General features: G+C 46.0%; 1 protein-coding gene across 4 annotated transcripts; it reads right to left on the bottom strand.

Moving 5' to 3' along the window:
* Positions 1–1,289: 1,289 nt before the first annotated feature.
* Positions 1,290–16,934, bottom strand: SERTM1 (serine rich and transmembrane domain containing 1). 4 transcript variants are annotated; one of them, XR_008746966.1, is made up of 4 exons: positions 16,820–16,933; positions 16,446–16,651; positions 9,717–9,808; positions 1,290–2,460 (listed from the first exon to the last, which is right to left on the bottom strand). XR_008746966.1 is itself a non-coding variant. In XM_055802700.1 (3 exons), the coding sequence occupies exon 3, from the start codon at positions 2,273–2,275 to the stop codon at positions 1,952–1,954; it is 324 nt and encodes a 107-aa protein (XP_055658675.1). In that variant the 5' UTR covers positions 2,276–2,460; positions 9,717–9,808; positions 16,820–16,934; the 3' UTR covers positions 1,820–1,951. The 4 variants fall into 4 exon arrangements, 3 of the variants coding, with proteins under 3 accessions (XP_055658675.1, XP_055658676.1, XP_005241206.1); XM_055802700.1 differs by lacking the exon at positions 16,446–16,651 and having other exon boundaries at positions 1,820–2,460; positions 16,820–16,934; XM_055802701.1 differs by lacking the exon at positions 16,446–16,651 and having other exon boundaries at positions 1,820–2,460; positions 16,867–16,924.
* Positions 16,935–19,280: the final 2,346 nt, after the last annotated feature.

Genomic DNA, 19,280 nt, shown 5'->3' on the forward strand with positions numbered 1-19,280 from the left:
AGTCAGCAAGTTCTTTGACCTTTGTAAGGAGCTAATCACCACTGTGAGGCATTACCACTTACCATACTGTAGGTTCACATTTAAAAATTGAAAACACCGACTCCAGCGTCATCTGTATGTTGTTTGTCACCGAACAGCTGCATTTCTAATGATTATATTTACACCGGGCTATCCAAATTTCTCTTTTAAAGCCTGTGCTGTTAATGGCAGAACGTGTCTTGCTGATGAACACGCTAACAGCTTGGCAGGAGGATGTGTGTAACAAGTCTGCTCGGGAGGTCTTCTGCAGCCCCCTAAGCCGTCATCTGCTGGGTGGTAGTGCAGGGGAGCATTGCCCTGCGCTCCTGCTGAGACTGTCCCATCACCCAGAGCTATGCATGCTGTTATGCCAGCAACAGAAATGGCAGTGACATTTCCATACCCTTGCTCAAGTCTCTCCAGTGACTTGGATCCGGCCATGAAAGCCCAATTTGCATAGACTTGAGTGGCAGGACTGGGCTGTGCTCACGTAGCGCAGGACAGCAAGGAATTGCACCGCACTGTGTGGGGCTGCAGTCTTAGCAGATCACACTCAGCACATGGAATAATTTCTTTGATCATTTGGCTTGATTTAATTCCCAGCTGACCACAGGATCCTGTTCACAACGCTGCTAGTTATTTTACTGCAGAAACTGAGTGCTGGGTTACATTTTGAGCAGAGGGAAATCATAACCTAGGTATGGCATCACAAAGAGGAGTGAGGTTGTGAAACATCATCCATTTCTCACCCTACATCTCTGTCCTCTCCTTACGCTGATAGGGAAAAGGGGAAGACACACTGCCTTTTTCCTGCCCATCTCTTCCTACACTCTGCAGGTACCCCTTGCACCCCCTGAGGGCCAGAGCACAGGTCTGCCTGGCCATTATGCAGATCCTTGTGTCCCCTCTCCAGCCCAGCACGTGTTTGTGAAATTACAGGACAAAATCTGGCCCAGCAAGTCCTCACCAGTGCAAGCAATGTCTGGCCCTGCTGGCCCTGCTCACGTGAGTACAAGCATCTTATGCAGTACAGGACAGTTTAAGAGCTACTCAGTTTGCTAGGTGTAGTTGCTGTATGCAGATCTTTTCAAAGAAACCACTGGTTTGTACTGGCATCCAGGAAGAATAAGCTACAGTATCAGTGAAGGATGCAAAGGAGTTGTGTTTATGATGTATTTATGATTCAGCAGCAAAAGCTGCCCCCTGGAGGAACAAGTCATTAGGCAAATGAGATGCAACAGGGTCCAAAAATACCTCCACACATTCAGCAGTGAGCATCGTTATTGTAGTCGTTTTACTAAGTTAACCAAAGAGACTCAGAAACTGAAATACAGAGACTTTATACAGAATGTGTTGGGAGTACAAATAAACAAAACAACATTCTTCAAGAAACGGATTTTAGTTGTTTTATAAACATCAATAAATACTGAAAAAGATGTGAAAATAAAAAAATACCAACAACTTTAATTTGTCCTATTATTTGTAACTTAAGCAGATTTTTTATACTTTTGCAATAGGGATTTCATCCAGAAGTCCTTATCTAATTAAAAAAGGAGAAAGAAAAGTACTCAGCGTATTATTGATGCGAAACCAGGGAAGGGGTCACAACTACAGCTGAAAAATGACACATCCAGTTAGAACTGTATTACAATTTGGCAGGAATACTCTTAATGAACACTGTATAGGTGTGAGAGAAAGACAGCATCACTATTACAGGCAAGAAATGATAATGAAGTGTCATTATCCAGTGTCCAAAATGAAAAAACATTAGTAAAAGAGAAATGAAGACTGGAAAAGGAAAGAAAAAAACCCTAAGGAAACTTTAAAAGCCACCTCTTCATAATAGTCTTCTAAGGTAAATGTTGCATGCACTACCTCCCCAAGAAACTAGACAAAGCACTTCCACTCCCCGTGTGTTTCCTTCCATTTAGTTTCATGAAGAAAGGTTTGAGAGAGCAGAGCGCTGGGAAGAAATACTACAAACCTCTAAATTAGTGAAAGAACTTCCAGCATCACTATTATATTCTGGGTAGGAGGAACTGGAAGAAATTATGTTTTTCAGCCTCTGAAGTGCAATGATCAATAGCAAAAGGAGAAAAGCTAAGAGACTAAGGAATATAGAAACATAGACATAGACGTTGGATAAACGGCCAGGTGATGAATCCACTGAAGTTGAAAGGGATGTGGGATACAGCTCCAGAAAAGTCCCATTTTCCATGTTTCCTACAAATCCAGATGAAGGGTCAGGTTCTGACATTTTTGGGTTTGTGTTTTATAAATCACAACAGATCTAGGATTCAAAGGCGGTTTTAGCAGCATAACAAAGGGTTTATTTTAGGCGACTGTTTTTCCATCACAATGAAGAGATGACAAGTCAGCCAGTGATCGAATTTATCTTTTACTGCTCAAGCCCAGGACAATGTAAGATTGTATCCTTTGGAACTGCAAGAGAAAAAAAAAAAAAAAAAAAAAAAAAAAGCAAGATAAATTTACCAGCAGATAATGTGATTTAATATGAGTGCTAAGCTACATTCTTAAAGCATTAACTAACAATTATCTTTATATCTTTGTTTTCCAAAATGCAGGGATTAGGAGAAATCCTACACATCAGTCATTAAAATTGACCCTTTCCCACCACAAGTTGTTTAACTGAGGAATGGCACAATCAAAAATGTACTTTATATGGGACAGGCATCTTGGAATCTGACTTTGTCTTGTGGAAAAAGATCTAGTCAAGGAACAAAAAGTCCCTCGCAAGACTTCAGCTCCTCAACCTAGATGCACAAGGCTGCTCAACACCATGATGGTCAACGTTTTCATCCTCAGCCATTAGCCACTTATTCCATACTGTCTTACCAGAGGTACCCAGAATGAGAAAATATGCCAGACCTGTTTTCTTAGTACATATTTACAAAATGGTCAAATGGCAGCTTAGCGAATGCAAGGGGACTATCTGAGGGCAGCGAACGCTAATGGGGAAGAAATCCCATCTTTGCAAGAGCTTTGCCTCCAGCCACTTTGGGTTGGGACCTGGAAGCCCTGGTGCTGGCAACGGTCAGAGCAGCACAGAATGTGCTCAGCTGCTTCTCTTTAAACAAATGTAGTCAGTCCCTAGGGGCAGTCTGGAAGTGTAAAGAGAAGGCTTGCTGGTGGGGAATTGCTTATAAAAAGCTGATGTGCTGTAGCTGAATTACATGGTGTAACCCCTTGCCCTTGTTTTGATGCAAAACGGTTAATGCAAGGTGCAAGCGGGTAGGAAATGAAGCTCATTTTCTGCATATAATCATCCACATGCAATCTTTCTGTGCAACCATGCGTGGTCAGCCTCTCACTGCAGATACTCGGGCACCACAAGGAAAGGCAGCAAGCTTTCCTTCCATGAGGAAGACAATATTCACACAGAACTATGTTCCCAGCATGGTCCCTCTCATCCTGACCTTGCATTCGGCCTCATCCTGTGGTCCCAGTTCAATACAGTTATCTCTAACTCACAGGTAGAGGCTTTGAGGAAAATCCCACTGATTTTCATGGCAACAAAGAGAGCAAACGCTGTTGGCATCAGCCAGAGAGAATCAGGCCCGATGTGACCGTCTGGGGTCTCCCCTTCTGTGTGCAACACAACTGCCCAGGTATCTCCCTGTGTTTCCACAAGAACATCCCTGCACTGTTCCCAGCAATGGTCTGCCATACAATTTTTCCTTTAAACCTGCTAACTCTGCTAACTTAGTAAAGTACCTCTTTCTTCAAGGGGCTGACACTTTTTTGCACTAGGTGTACCACAAAAGCCCCAGCCTGAACTGACGGTGCTCAGGAAGGACGAGGCACTGTCCTGCTGGTGCTGTTTCTTCTCTAAGAACAGCAGGCTCGGAGACACCCACTGACGAATGCTAAGGAGTTCGCTTTGCAGCCACTGAAGTTACTTGCATAGTTACCCACTGTGCTTTTGCACTGTAAATTAAATTTAGGAGGTTATGCTATATGCTGTAAAAAGTCCTAAGTCCCTGAGTAAATAAGGACTACATTAAGCAGTAGGTAGAATCTAATTCTACGTTTTAAAACCCTATTTTATTTTCTATACCTCAGAACTACATCTATACCGCTACATAAAACAGGTCAAGGCTATTCTCTGGTCTAGGGGACAATTTGTGTGGCACACTGTGACGAGATGGCTAAACTCCCTTTTATGTCCGTGGGCTGGGTAGCCAAATCATATCTGCCTTTGGGAATGAATGATGGCCAGTCCTAACTCCAAATATGTCCAGGCATTGCTTGGAGGGTACCAGCTGGCCAAAACCATGCCAAGGAGATGGGTTTGCTAATTCAACAGGAGAGACGATGACAGGCCTATACCCTGGCCTGCACTAATTTAATAGTACGTACACATCCGTAATATTTTAATGGATAAAAGGTTACATTCCACATGTTGGTTTATTGTTTATTTACTGCATTGATTGTTTTATTGCAGAGCTCTTGGTGGTCTTAATCAAGCATCCCGATAGCCTAGAGGAGTTGCAGGAGTACAAAACTGCATCTGCAAATACCAGATAAAAATATTCTTACCCTTGTGGTATATAACTCATACTGATGCATAAAATATACTGAACCAAAAATATTTTATAATCCTAATAGTATTTAGCCCCACAAGAAACAGTATTTATTGTACCTTGTGAAATAAGTCACAACAAACTGAACAAAGAGAGATCCTGATGAGATTATACTCCTTTTGAACTGTCTTTAATTTAGGGATCCAAAATTAACTAATGGAACAATACGTGTTCATTTCATGTTCTGGAAGTAGTTAAGTACATTATAGCTAATTTATCCTTCTTAAAAGATAAGCTTTGATATAGAAGATGTTTATCCTTGATTACTTGTCATAATGAGAAGCAGATCCAATATTAATCGAATTGCTCTATAGTAACTTAAGGAATTAATTCACATAAATTCTCTAACATGACAGAAGTTAAAAGCCTTTAAATTCTTCACAAATTTGAAATCCACTACATTCCACTTCCACCATTAACAGTTTTGGCCCTGGTACAAGGAAGAACTTTGGTGTAGGACTTTCTTTGAAGTTAGTGGAAAATTTATGGTCTTAAATAGGACTAATCAGAACCTCACAGTTAAGCAGAGATGTGAGTACTTTGCTAGATCAGAGCCTTTATAGGTCTTATGATGTCAGCTGGGCTATTTTTAACTGACTATTTCGTAGTGAGATCAGAGACAATATAAACTCTGGTTCCAGATGATTGTGGCCCACATCCCAGTTGCCTCACACAGTGTGTAGTGATGTGATGTGTAAATGAAACTCTCCATCAAACATAGCTTCAGATGAAGTGGTTCTTTGGGTAATATTTTAGGAAAAAAATATCTGTGTTGTTTTAATCACACATTTGAAAATATGGACATAAAATGTAAAGTCCTACTCAGTCTAGAAGGATTTTTACCAACCACCTGTACGCTGTTGGAATAAACCAGCAAAATCATAGAGCCTGTGAACATATCTGGTCCTGACATCTGAGTAGTATTCACAGGAAAGGTACAAAACACATACAGAAATAAAATGGATCTGGTCCTGATCCCTCGCAACATTCCCTGGTGCCATTCCAGCATTGCAATCCTGCTGGAGAGCAGCCAGGATGGCTCAGCCGGTGACATGGGGCTGGGGTGCAAACATCCTTCTGGACTGAAATGTGGCTACACAGCCCTAGGGCTGCATGAACCTCTGCCATGCCACAAAACAGATCTCCCTGCCTTTAAGAGGACAATCCACAAGTAGTTTTATTCACTGCACCACAGCTACTGCTTCAGGGCTCCTGCTTCTGCCTGGAGAAGGAGGTAAGTGTCATGAACCATTTGTCTCTCTTACCCTAATCCTCCTAAAGGAATAGCCTCCAGTAAAGCCAGACGTCAGCTTCACCTTCTTGTTTGGTAATTGGTTTGGTGCCTTTGTGAAAACTGAACAGAACAACATCATAGCATGTAGTCCAGACCCGGTCCCCCAAAAATGATTGGGAATTTTGTCACTGACTTCAAAGTATAATGGCAAAACTCAAAGTGGCTAATGGCAATAAACCCGTTGCCTTTCTCAGAGCTGTAACTGATCAAGGAACTCAACTAAGGAGCCAAAGTTTTCAAGCTCTGTAGTAGTCTGTCCTTTGCCCTCATCTACTGTTGGAAAGCTGAGTTTGTTTCAGGCAAAGACTGAATTTAAAGTGCTGCTGCTGAAAATTGGAGATGCAGAGGAACTCTGATCCTGACAGGAGAAGGTTTCCCCCGCAACCAGTCCTGGAAACTTCTAGGACAGGAGAACTGGGACCTGGCTGGTGGAAGACTCAGTTTTTGTGGTGTTAGGTGGATCTGGATTACTTTCTCAGGGGCACTGCTGCAATGCCAGGGCAGGGATGCATGCCTTGAGGAGGCTGCCTGAGTCATCGAGTCCAGCCCCGCCACTGAAAGTCCCAGGTCATACTCTACCTTTCCGACACTGAGTTTTCCTGCTGCTATTACTCCACTGTTACACAGTCTTGCTGCTCTGATGGGCAAACTGCTTAGAAAGGTTCATGCATTTCAGTAAAACAACTCACTGTACTGAGAAGGCACAGTCTCCGCTCCACGCTCTGCTGATTTCCAACATACAAGAGAGCAAAACTTTGTTCTGCTACTTTAGCCCCTAGATATGAGGGCTGGTACACAGGAAAGGCTCTGCTAGACATGTGGTGTCATTTGTACATCCTTGCTTTTCAACCAGAACTACTATTTAGGCATTTTCCTCCAGTGATGCACTGTTCCTCTGTTCATGGCCTTGGCATAAATCACTTCTCACAAGTGAGAACAAGCACTCTTATTCAAAGGGTAGGGTTACCTGCAGATATGGTAGACAGGGCTCAGTTGAAGTTTTTCGTCTTTTCTTTTATCCCATGATAAGTGGAGGACAGGCACAATTCACCAAAAACAGAGCAAACTGGGTAGGTGAGGGATTAAGCAAACCATCACTATGCAAGAGGTAAATCCCAGGCACCATGCAGTATCGTGCCTGGGTAGCCATGCCAAAGCTATCAACTGCATCTTTGATGGCACCTGTCAGAAAACCTGTGTTTTCAGAAAATGGAAATGTGGTCAGTAGCAGAGGCCTCATCAATTAGCATATGCCCTTGGTACCAAATTATATGTAACGCATCTAATTTAAGCTTGAGCATTGCTGAGACAATAGTCATCTCCCAGTTCAGTCTAAGGTGAATGTTAAATGAGACTGCAGCGCTTTCCAGGATGGCATGCAGTAAACATACAGCTTTTTCACAGTCCCAGTGTCATAAATCCTTTACCATCCGGTTGCCTGCGTTGTATTTCTCTGCGTATCTTGATGCAACAACTCTGTCTTTCCAGGCTCAGTGAAATATACTTTAATGGAGCATACTCACAACTGCTGAAGCCCTAAAAATTGAGGAACAGGGAGCAAAGCGAAGTCTGGTAGATTCATTTTCTTGGGAGTTTATCAGCCATAGATAAGCACGTTGTTTTCTTGGTTCTTCCTGGCTTTTTGTGACTACAAGCTGAGAAATACCTTGGCTGTTTCAGAGGCTTCAAAATGTTTAAGCAGAAATACAAACTGGCATCACAGAAAATCAGTGTTTTTATGCTACATAAACTAACATTTTTGTCACAATCTCCCATCAACTCTTTCTTTACAGGTAGAAGGCATTCTAGATAAGCCCTTATTGCAAACGACTCCTAACAGGAGAGCTTAATTTGCCTTTACCACTGTTAGCACTGTGAGGTCCCTCATCCCATCAGACATCAATATGCTGTTAATTGTATCTGCCTGCCTTCCCTAAAAACTTAAAACCCTTTTGGGTATACAGAAAGGCAGAGGAGGAGTGCAACAGAAAGATTAGATTTCTACCATCTTCAAAACAGAGGGCTCTGTGAAGCAGGGCAGGAGTTGCTTGCTGACGCGGTGCAGGACAGCTGAAGAAGCTTGCCCATGTCAGGTGTCTGTGGATCCTGGCAGAAGGACCCTCTGGCCGCCAGGCTTTCTTATCTTGCACACACTGTCCTCCTGTGGATCCAGTTCCCTTGCTTGCACACATGTGTGTCCCAGGGGACACGGAGATGAGAGTCAAAGAAGCACACACACACACTAGTGGAACGATGCATCCACAATGGATGACTTGGGACCATCCCCATGATGGGGAGGATCTGGTGGTTAGCAGATCCTAGATGAAGTTACTGGCCATTAATCTGGCTAGGAAATGGCTAGGAAAGGGAGATGAGTTGCAAGATGGTACTCTGGGTCCATGCAAAAATTGCTTGCTCCATATGAGGCAGATAGCACTTTGTATTGAGTAGGAGAGAGGAGGCAGAAGCCATTCATTAGATGACATTGATTATCTCTGTTAAAGAACTCACAAGCGTGTTCTCTGCTCTTTTTTGCCTTTTTGGAATGTTAAAGCCAGGAATGAGCAGATAGTGATATCATCCCCTCATGACCTGAAAACAGAACCACCTCTCCATCGTTGAGCATCAGGGCAGGAAGAGCAGGAGGACAGTTGTGCAAGTCCCAAGGCAATATGATTATGCCACTTCCAGGATGAAAATTCTTTAGCCCTAAAGGTGTGTTGCCCCCCCCAAGTTCTGTTATCATAGTGATTAATTCCAAAAGCTGACAGCAAGTTTTCACTAGATCTATTAAAAAGATAAAGGTTTCTCATGACCTTTGCTAATTTGATATATATATGAAAGCCAGTGAGCTTTCCTATAATTCTTTCATCTTTCCCCTCACCACGTTCGTTTTCTACATTTATTTCCTTTAGCATATAGGACTGTATCACCACATACTGTCCTTCCAGCTGACATGTAACATAAAGCATTCAATGCCAATAAAAATATGTTTGCACGCTCATACTAAAGGACTAAATGAACTTTACATACATAGAACTCTTCAGCCTTGAAAGGCAATTTACTCTAGACTGCAAAAATGTAGCAATTCAGTATCATGCAACTAAATTAGTAGCTCTGGACAGAAAAGAAGTGAGCAACTTTTTATTCCATTGAAAATGTAGGTAGGAAAGGCAAAGAGTGATTGCTCATTTGGAGTTTAGAAAGAATACGATCCTTAATACTGCTTATTCTTGCATAAATGCCTTTGGCAAGTAAAAGACCATGAGTAAATAAGATGCTGCTTTTTCCTGTTACAGATGGACCAGGAGCAGAGAATCCCTTTACCACTCTGCCTGGGAAACAGGATCAGTCACCAACTGACTCAATAAAACAGTGCACACAAGGAAAAGGAAAAACTAGTTCCTGCCATAAGCAAAATCTTCCTTTTAATTTATGATCTAATTTCATTTTTTATTATGATTTAATACGTTTTAAATTTATGACTTTTAAAATCTAACAAGACAAGTGCCCAGATGGCTTGGTTTCAGGTTAAAATCAAGTTATATTTTGTTTGAGGTTTTGTGTGAGGCTGGGAAAATGAAAATCTCAGAGCCATAAGGATATTTAGATTAATTCAAGAGAGGATGAAATGCTTGTATCATTTACATTTCCCATGGATCTGCAGATTATAGGGTTAATAACCCTATCAATGTAAAGCAAAGACATCATGATCTAGGATCAGACCCAGGGCCTGGCAGTTGAATCTGCTCTTTAAAAGTAAGAGAAAAACAAGCAAGGAAAATGAATAAAATACTTACAAGCAGGAAGATACGGGGATGTAAGCCAAATGTCCAATGTGCAGAATGCAGTCAGTTATCACGCTAAAGGGAGTGCATGCTGAGAAAAGCCCCTATAAAAAAGCAAATCAAAGCTACATTAATAAAGAGACAGGGAAGAAAAGTGCTGAATTTTGACTGCTCTTGGTGCCAGAAATTTCAGAGAAAAACAAACCGACTGGAATCCTAGCTTTTGTTTTATTCCTGCTAGCCACTTCCTTCTGCTGTCCAGTTACAGCACTGCATGTATAATACCAAAATCATGATCTTGATCTCTGTTTTACCGTGCCTTGATAACACGTTTCTCTTCTTCTTTTGCAGAGTGCTCCAGGACCAAGACAGCCTGCTGTCCCCTGGCACCTCTTCAAGCACCGGAGCACTGCACTCCGTTTCACATTATCCCCTAAAGACTCCTGCCAGGAATCAGGTCTTTCTGGATTACATATTATTAGTTATTTATTCTCTTTATTTTAGACAGTCTGCAGTTCACTCACATGAAATCCCCAAACTGAATACTGTATATGCACAAGGATAGCTAGCAGAATTTTGTGTGCTACATTCGTTCAATACCTAAAATTAGAATGTGGCCCCTGAACTGTTTTTAATTAAGCAAATTTGATGGATTGCATATGAAGAAATAATCCCAGATGATGCAGATTAAAGCAAAAGTAGCACTTTCAAAAACATTCTTCCCTCCGGGAAAGAAAAGACGCTTGCACAATCATTACACATCTCCGAGCTCTACCCTTTCAGCACATTTGGTTTGAACTGCATTAGAGAAGCAGATCTCTGGGGATAAATGTTAATGCACTGTTGTGTTGCTTTCATCCCTTCAATTTCTGAATCACTTATGGTTTAAGCCCATCCAAGTTCAATAAAGAAAATTATCTAGCGCAGCTGTTAAAAGTCAGCATTGTTGAAATCCAAATGTTTTGATAACACTGACTACACTAATGTTCCACCCAGAGGGAGTCGGACAGCTTCCTGAAAACCTCCCCATGCAGAAGGAGAGCTGGAGGGCTGCAGGTGAACCCCAAGGTTGGCTTCTCTAGGGACGGACCCAGCACACCCTCTGGACGCAAGGGCATGCACCCATCACCCTGCACAGAAGCACGCAGGCTGTGGCGGGTGGTGGTACTGGGATGGAGAGGGGGATGCAGCAGCCCCTGGATACCTTTTCTCTAGCAAAGCTGCCTCATGTAACAAAGAGCTCGGTGCTATGCGCCCCCCCCCCCGCCCCCCCCCCCCCCCCGTTTAGTCTGCTCAAAGCACAGACCCTTTCCCTTTGTTTCTTTCAGAGCAGCTCTCCTGAGGGAAGAGAGGCACAGATCTATGCAACAGGGACTGCACCTTCAAACAAGACAAATGGTTCACATCATTCTGCTTCTTTTCCAGCTCTCTTTTGTCTCTGCAGAATCTTCTTTAGTCCGTCTACCCCCAGACACACAGAGCACTGCTCTTGCCCATTTAGCCCTTCATTCAATACAACACCCCAAGCCCCCGCAAGGTGAAGGGAACAGAGCCTCCCAAATATTGAGCTGATTAAACATGCCAGAGACACAGTACAAATCACAATACATCCTCAAGGCTCTTTAAATGCATGCATTCATATTCAAATGGCAAGTGTACACAGCGAGATGGAGAGGCCTGGGCTTTTAATTACCTTTGAAGAACACAGAAATATTTGGACCAGAACATCAAGAAGCTTATCTGCAGGAGACCCCTTGGCAGACACAGTCATACTCCACAGTCCTTCATCCTTCTCGCACTGTTTTAATGCCCTTTGGCAGACACAGTCATACTCCACAGTCCTTCACCCTTCTCGCACTGGTTTAATGCCCTTCACAGCTATTTTCACGGTCTCAGCCGCAGCACTAGCCCGCAGCTGAGGCTTGTGCTGACCATGTTCTGGCACAGCAGGATTTGGCCCAAACACTGTATTCACTGCCATCGCCGATAAGGTACATGGGGAGCAGGGACCTGTCTGCTCCTTGTATCTCTCAGGATGCGAATGGGGAAAGGAGTGTCTCTGCTGTGCATCTGGGACCTCAGATGGGGAAACGAGGCCCTCCTGATCCTACCTCCCATGGGAGTGCAAGTCTGAATCTCACCCAGAGAACATGCAGTCGCCAGGGAAATCAGTCTCCTTCTTGTGCTGGTTTGCTAAAAATATTTAATCCCCGCTTTTGTTGAAATTTTCCTGTGAAAAATTACAGCTTGCTGAAAAAACACACCATTAAACTCAAAACCCCACTCTTTACTGCCCATAGTGACAGGTCATATTTGATTTCTTGGTGTCCAGTCCCAGCTTTATTCCCTTTATTCCCACTCTGAATAATTTTGCTCCTGTGGGCCTCCCTCAGCCAAACTCAACCCCAGGCAGAAACCTCAAAGATGGTCAAGCTCCTAAATTTTAATGACAGCAGATGATCAGGAAGAGGAGACGTGAAGGTTCACACAGACGTTTGGGTCTCGCTAACAGTTTTAGGTCTCAGTAACTGACTTCTACAGTCAAACACAGCCACTAAGGTGTCACTGTCAAAGTAACAGCCGACCGGTGCTCAGCTGGAAAGGAGGTCCAGGGCAAGGTTAGCAGGGAAGAGGGAGGAACTGGCAGGTATCAGGATTCCTTAATCTCTGTGTTTTGTGGAATGACTTCTTGTTTGATTGCTTGTAACCCCAGATTCAAAAGTTTTGTTTGAACAGGAAATTCAGGGCAGGACAGAATGGCTGCTTAATTAGAAATGTACTTCTTCACAGGACAAAAAAAAAGGGAAGGTAAAAAAAAATAATCAGTTAAAGCCCATTTTCCTCAGTGGAATAAGTATATGAAAATATTTCAACTGCTTCTGTCTTGCTGTCTCCTGTCATAGTTGAGTCATCCCACTCCTGCTACCCCTCCCTGCCAAGGCTGCAAGCACCTGTGTGGAGTCTCCCACCAACACCAGTAAGTAAGCCTCTCCAGAGAAGATGCCACCCAGCAGGTGTGGGGGGTGGTGGTGATGACACCATTAATCTCAAAACAAACAAAAGCTGATTAAGCTTTGTTAGCTTGTGCCTGACTTTTACTATGGGCTCCTGATAGCCACCTTTTTTATCTGGCAAGCGGGCCAAGGCTGGGCTCCCCACCTGGGGCCAAATGGCTGGTGCAGTGGGGGGCTGTGTACCATGTTTGCCCTTCCTGAAGCTGCATGGACTTCTCATGGGGCAGTGCTTCAGCTCCTCCACGTCACTTAGAGCAAAACCCACCAGATAATATATCAAGCTCCAGGGCAAACAGTCCTAGTTATCAGAGCTTGCTTTCATTCTCCATCACACTCACCACCTGTGAAGCTAACAACTTGCAGAGCTCAGACCCGCAAGACCCCTCCAGGCAAGGGGGGAAAACCCCTCAGAAATATCAGCCACAGTCCCCTTCAGCTACCAGGAATACAGTTTTAGGGCACAATGTGGCTAAATCTGGAAATGAATAGATGTAAGGTCTCCATTGTCCCCCTTCAGTGCTGCAGCACAGCATCCTGCCTGGTGACATACGAGATGGCTGCACACACGAGAGTAGCTCAGAAGCTCCATCTCTCATACTCCATGGGGGCACGTCCTCCTCCGTCTCTGGAGCCCTCCCTGCAGACTCCAGGCCCTTAACTTTGCTAGTCAATGGGGTTATTAGTCCTTAATTAATGAAGTTGTGACCCAGTAAATGGAGTCCAGAGTAATGAGAAAACACTTTCTTATGGTAAAATTCAGCTGACACACTGGCTTAAATATATTTTATAAAAACAAAGTATATAGTCCATATCAAACCCCAAAATGCCAAGCAGATTTGATTTTAACCTCCTTAGAAATCCTGACACAATATAAAACTAGGACAGAATTTTGTACATTTAATTCAATGTTAATGCATCATTTTGTTTCTGATATTTTCTCCCTAAAAAAGAAGATTCAGTACCAACTATGTGCTGTGAACTTAAATGTCTATTGAGCTTTAGGCACAGATGTGCTGTCACAGTAACTCTGTTTGCTGTAACTCTGCTTCCCGACTCAGGTGTCCCAGCCTGCTTTACCCAGAGATGAAAGAAAACAGCCTTCTCCTTCAATTCTCTGTTTTCCCTCAATGGTGTAACAGAAAAGATCTCCATCCTCACGCCACTCCTTATTTTACCAATGCAGGCTGCATGCATTCCCTTGACAAAGAGACTGTGGCTTTATCATGTCTGTATTTGTGTGCGTAATATTTACATATCGTCACTGTTTGCAAAACAGCCTGCAATAACTTATGCAAAGATACACCACTATTGCAAAGGGAGTTGCATTAACGAGAAAGCATAAGGGGGCAGGGTTGCACCTCAAATGCCAAAAAGAGAAAACAAGGGTGACCTAGACTATGGAAGGAGAGCTTCTGCTGGTGCTAGATAGAGTGATTTGTGTGACATTGCCTCTCAGGTGCCCCAGCTTTAGAGGACACTGTTTTGCTCAAATTGAGAGCCAGACTAATTCCAGTGACAGAGGTGGTGGCAGCACAGGTGAGGGCTTGTCTCAGCGTCTCATGAGACAGCTGCTGAAGGCATCGCAGCAAAAGCAAATGTGCTGGGACATATCAGGAAAATTCATGAAATGAGGGACAAGGTGCCTATACGAAGCTACAAGCAAGTGCAAGGTGAAGCTTGGAGAAATACGAAGGTGATAGCTTGAGGGAGGTGGATGCTGAGAGCATGGGCTGATCAAAGCCCGGGGGGTATGTCTTGGTAAAGCAGGAGAGGTGGTACATCATGTACAGGGAGAATATTGAGGACACTTGAAAGTGAAGCCTGCCACTGACGTGTCCAATGCAGGGGAGAAAAGGGAGCAGCAGGAGGACTGACAGAGGGGAGATGCAGCCGAAGCAGCAGGCTAAGAGGTGGGTTTTTGCAGCAGTGCCGTGGATCGACTATGCCGTAACAGGATTTCCTCTGCGCAAGCCAGGAAAAGGAGGTAAGCGCAGTCATGAAGACACAAGGGGAGGAGTGCTTGCAAGAGAGTGTAGGAGGTAGAGGTGAAAATGTCTTGACTTTATAGCATTTAAATTCCAAGCCTCAAACCTATCAGAAACACCAGATTTTTCGGTAACTTCTGGATGCACTCTATCGTTGAGTTAATTCCTCTTGTGCTTCTGCGTAGATGGGGCACCAGGAGGAAAACTGTGCTGCTTCCTGCCTCTGATGGGGAATTTACAGAATACAATTTATAATTTGTGCTGCACCAGTGAGACCCAATTATGAACCAAGACACTTGGCAGACACAAGCCATCCCAGTCAGCCTTTTATGTCTGAAAAGGTTAACAAAATGCAAACAGCAATAACTTCCTAAGCCAAATACATTCATGTATATACACTCACCAGCTTGGTGGTAATACTAGGGTAGACTTGGATGCTGAAAAAGCCAAGGACCCCTTCCCCACCAGTTCACGGTCCTACAGCATTTCTCCTGTTGACAGCAATGCACCTGTACTGAATGTAGCAAGTAGCAGTCTGCAGGGAGGCAAGCCTGCATGCCAGAGCAGAAGACAGCCAGGGAAACATGAGGAAGGCAGGGGTGACATGCCTGCCACTCCTTACCCCACCTTGGGTCGTATGGACGACCCAGTCTGAGGAAGAGAGGGGGAAGGAAGGTAGCCAGTACCCAGCTACAACCAGAAGCAGCCATCCCTAAGAGGGACAAGCCCTTCTAGGCATTATAGCAGAGAGGAGGCTGGTGGTTTCAGGTTGCGCTTCATTTCAACCTGTTCAGGCACAGAAAAGCCAGAGCAGGGTCAAAATGACTGTAAAAAGCAAAACCATAAGGAAACACACATCAACCCTCCAGACGGATGCCTTATCAGAATAAAACTGCCAGCACTATGTACATCCTATATGGTCCAGATGTTGCACGTTTCTTCTATTCATCTTTCTCCCATTCTGCCATAATCACCTGAGAATTAAATTTGGTAATACTCAGGATTATTATTATTAGGATATTATTAGGATAATTGTCTTTGCTTATCTCAGTGCTGATCAACATGGCAAACACTCAGCCCTTTACCACTACTTTCCCAATTTCTCTCTGTTTAGCGTTTGCCAGGGTAGCAAGAGTTTGCTTCCCTTGCTTTCTGTCCCAAACTTTTATTACCTCCACTTGAGTTGGTATTTGAACAGCCTGCAGCTTTTAGTTAGATGTAAAGTGATTGGAAAGGGCACATTTTTGTGCATCCACCCTGTTTTCTTTTTCCACGTTGTGCTGCCTATGCTCAGCTCTTCTACCAGTACACTGGACAGGCATTTTACAATTTATTTGCAGAGGGAGCAATTCCTTTCCCGTCATCTTCCTGCAAACAATGTGAAAGAGCACACGGGTGGCAATCTATGCTTATACCCACAGAGCCAAAAATGTGCTTGCACAGTGGTGACCCGACGCTCCACACGATTAAATCCCTGGTCTGCAGCATCTCTCAGAAACGGAAACCAACCTGTGCCGCCCTTCCCTCGGCATCCCTCCTCCCAGAAGCAGCGCACCCCCAGGTGCTGTCCCCACGCTCTCCCAGCGCGCTGCCCTCTCTCCCTCCAGCAAAAGCAATTTCTCCAAAACGAAGCAGCATTCGTTCCATTCAAGCACTTTGACAACCCACCAAGTCAGTAAGGACAAAAATACGTTCCTCCCAAGACACATTCGGGAACAATCACACAGAGGCCTCACACATACCTAGGTTAAACGCGTGTAAAAACCAAATGTCCTTGATTACGGCACACGGAAGGCAAGACCTTGGGAAGCCTCCCCCGGCGCAGGGCGGGCGGTGCGGGGCGCAGGGCGGGCGCTGCTCCCTGCGCGCACGGCGCCTTCCAGGACCTGCTGGGAGACCCGCTCCGCACCGCACCGCACCGGACAGCGAGGGGACACGGTGCCCGGCGCTGCGGAAAGGTGAGCAACAGTTCTCAGCGGACCGGCTCAGCCGTACCCAGCCGAGGCTCAGCAAAACCCGAGGGCACCGGGATTTAGGCAGGGGGCACAAAACCAGCCCAGCCCCGAAGCGCCGAGCTCCCCGAGGGGAGACGGCCAGAGCCCGACGAAACACGCACCGGCACCGCCTGCCCGCAGCCGCCCCGCCGGGGCCAGCCCCGCTCACCGCGCCCGGCTCCAGCTCCAGCTCCGGCTCCGCTCCCCGCGCCCGGCTCGGCCCCCGCCGCCGTCCCGCACGGCCGCGGAGGCAGCACCGCCCCCGGCCCGCCCCTCGCCCGGCCCCGCCGCGCTGCCCGCCCCCCCGCCCCCAGCCCCGGGGCTGCCCGCCCCCCGCCCCCAGCCCCGGGGCTGCCCGCCCCCCGCCCCCAGCCCCGGGGCTGCCCGCCCCCCGCCCCCAGCCCCGGGGCTGCCCGCCCCCCGCCCCCAGCCCCGGGGCTGCCCGCCCCCCGCCCCCAGCCCCGGGGCTGCCCGCCCCAGCCCCGCCGCCGCCGCCCGCCGCCCCCAGCCCCCAGTCCTGCCGCCCCCCGCCCCGGGGCGCTATGCGGCTGCGGGGACCGGGAGGCGGGGGCAGCCGCTGCCCCTTCGCTCGGTGCCGGGGCGGTCTGTGCTGCGGCGGGGGGCCGCGCTGCCCGCTCGGCGTGCCCTCCCCGTGTGAGCCCGGGCAAGGCGCTTCACTCACGGAGCGGGCTGGCGGGGGGCGAACCCCCCCGCGCCTCACTGCTGTGCGCAGAGTGAAAGTCACCGGGTTTATCGGGCATCACACAGAGCCGCGGTGACAGCTGGCCCGTGCCGTCCCGCGGCTGTCCCGCAGCACTTACCGCCGGAGCGCCGCTCCCCAGCTCCCGAGGCTGATCCTTTCCCACCGGGACACCGCGTGAATCCTGCACCCCAGCGGGCACCGCAGCCCGCGGCAGCTGCGGGCTCCTTCGGGCAGAGGCTCTGCGGGGGGTCGGACGGCGGCACCGCAGCCGGGAGCTGGGCACGCCGGGGGAGGGGGCCAGCAAAGCAGGCTCCCCGGGGAGCGGAAACCTGCAGGTGGCTTTCCAAAAACTCTTCCAAGTTTCAGGACAGCTGCTGAGGCCCTCAGGGATAGTTTGGTATCATTTAAACGGGAGTCAATTAATAGTGGTACCGAGACCATCTCAGATGATGCCCATAAAGTAGCGTAAATGAGAACAAAATCTGGCTTTGCTAGTTTGGTCCGAGAGTGACTTACCTGCAGATATCACATCCTTTGGAATCACAGACTGGGAAAATGCTGGCTGGCTGGAACACATCTCCTTCTGTGGACACTGTGGAAGGAAAGGCTCAGCTGGCTGCCGCTGTGCCTGCCTCATCCAGTATGATTTTTTTGGCCAAATGACTTTACTGTGGGTTAGAAATTAGTGACGGGCACTGTGAAGAGCAGATGGGGAGTTTAATGCACCCTCTGCAGCTCAGTCTTGTGTCTGGCTAATGTCCATGCGCAGTTCGGAAAAGGATGTTGGATAGGGTTGTTCTTCATTTTAATTGCTCTTGAGGGGGTGCACAGGTCGCAGTGTGCTGTGGAAGAGCTTCGTTGAGATTTGCTTTCTTTGATACAGTCTATACGGTTTCACTAGAAAAGGAACTTGGGATGTCAGGAAACAAAGTCGGTTTTGGAGGAATAAGCCGTATGAACAAGTAAATAAAAGACAAATCTTAAAGGGAAAATCATTCCCAAGGAATGAACTGTATTATTCCTTGATAATAACCTGTGAATGCAGTGGGATACAAAAGAGAGGGGTTTGGCTTTCAAGTGGCAAAAATGCCCTTTGAATATTTCACCTATTAAAGAGGAAGTAAATGTTTTTATGGGTTTTGGGTGTTCTTTGTTTAGGTTTGGCTTTTTGGGGTGGAAAGTCACGTGTATGGTATATGAACAGAAAAAGAATTGGGTGTAAGTTAGTGCTATCATCTCCATCACCTGAAAGCAGAGCACTGGCTCAGTTCAACTTGCAGCCACTGCAGAAAAGGACACATTTGACAGTGGACTGGCTGATTACATGAGCTGTTGTGGCAATAACACACAAAGCCTGTTGAAACTGTAAGGGAAGAAATATTGTAGGCACCTACAACACTACTGGCAATGATTAGATTAGAGGTGAAGAATCCTGCTGAAACCATTTAAAAAACCTGAGAATTTGCTGTAAACTTTCCTATTTGTATACTCAGACTAGAGGGCTCTTTGGTACAATGTCACTGGATATAAACAGATGGTGGATTAAAGTTCTCAGCTTTGATTTTGTCATATAGATAAGCGCTGAAGTACAGAATTCTAATGATATGGGAGAAGCAAAAGTGGTAAAGCAAAATGTTTGAATCTTGAAAAAAGAAAGAAGCCAAGAGAAATGCTTCTCTTACAGCTCAGTTATTCCAGGAGTGGAATTGCAAGCTAGGACAGGCAGCAGGAATTCTCCCTAGGGTCAAGCTGGAAGAAGAAGAGGAACGAAAGAAATGCAACAGAACTGAAGTGTCTGCTAAGCCAGGCATGCTGTTGCTAGCATGGCCAAAAAACACCTGGTGCTTTCTAAAGAAAACAAATTGTGATCCCTTGGACTT

Source organism: Falco peregrinus, chromosome 4 (assembly GCF_023634155.1).
Source record: "Falco peregrinus isolate bFalPer1 chromosome 4, bFalPer1.pri, whole genome shotgun sequence".
Classification (NCBI taxonomy): domain Eukaryota; kingdom Metazoa; phylum Chordata; class Aves; order Falconiformes; family Falconidae; genus Falco; species Falco peregrinus.

Coding starts and splice junctions, on each gene's coding strand:
- SERTM1 (XM_055802700.1), bottom strand. CDS start 2,275: ATGTCAGAACCTGACCCTTCATCTGGATTTGTAGGAAACATGGAAAAT.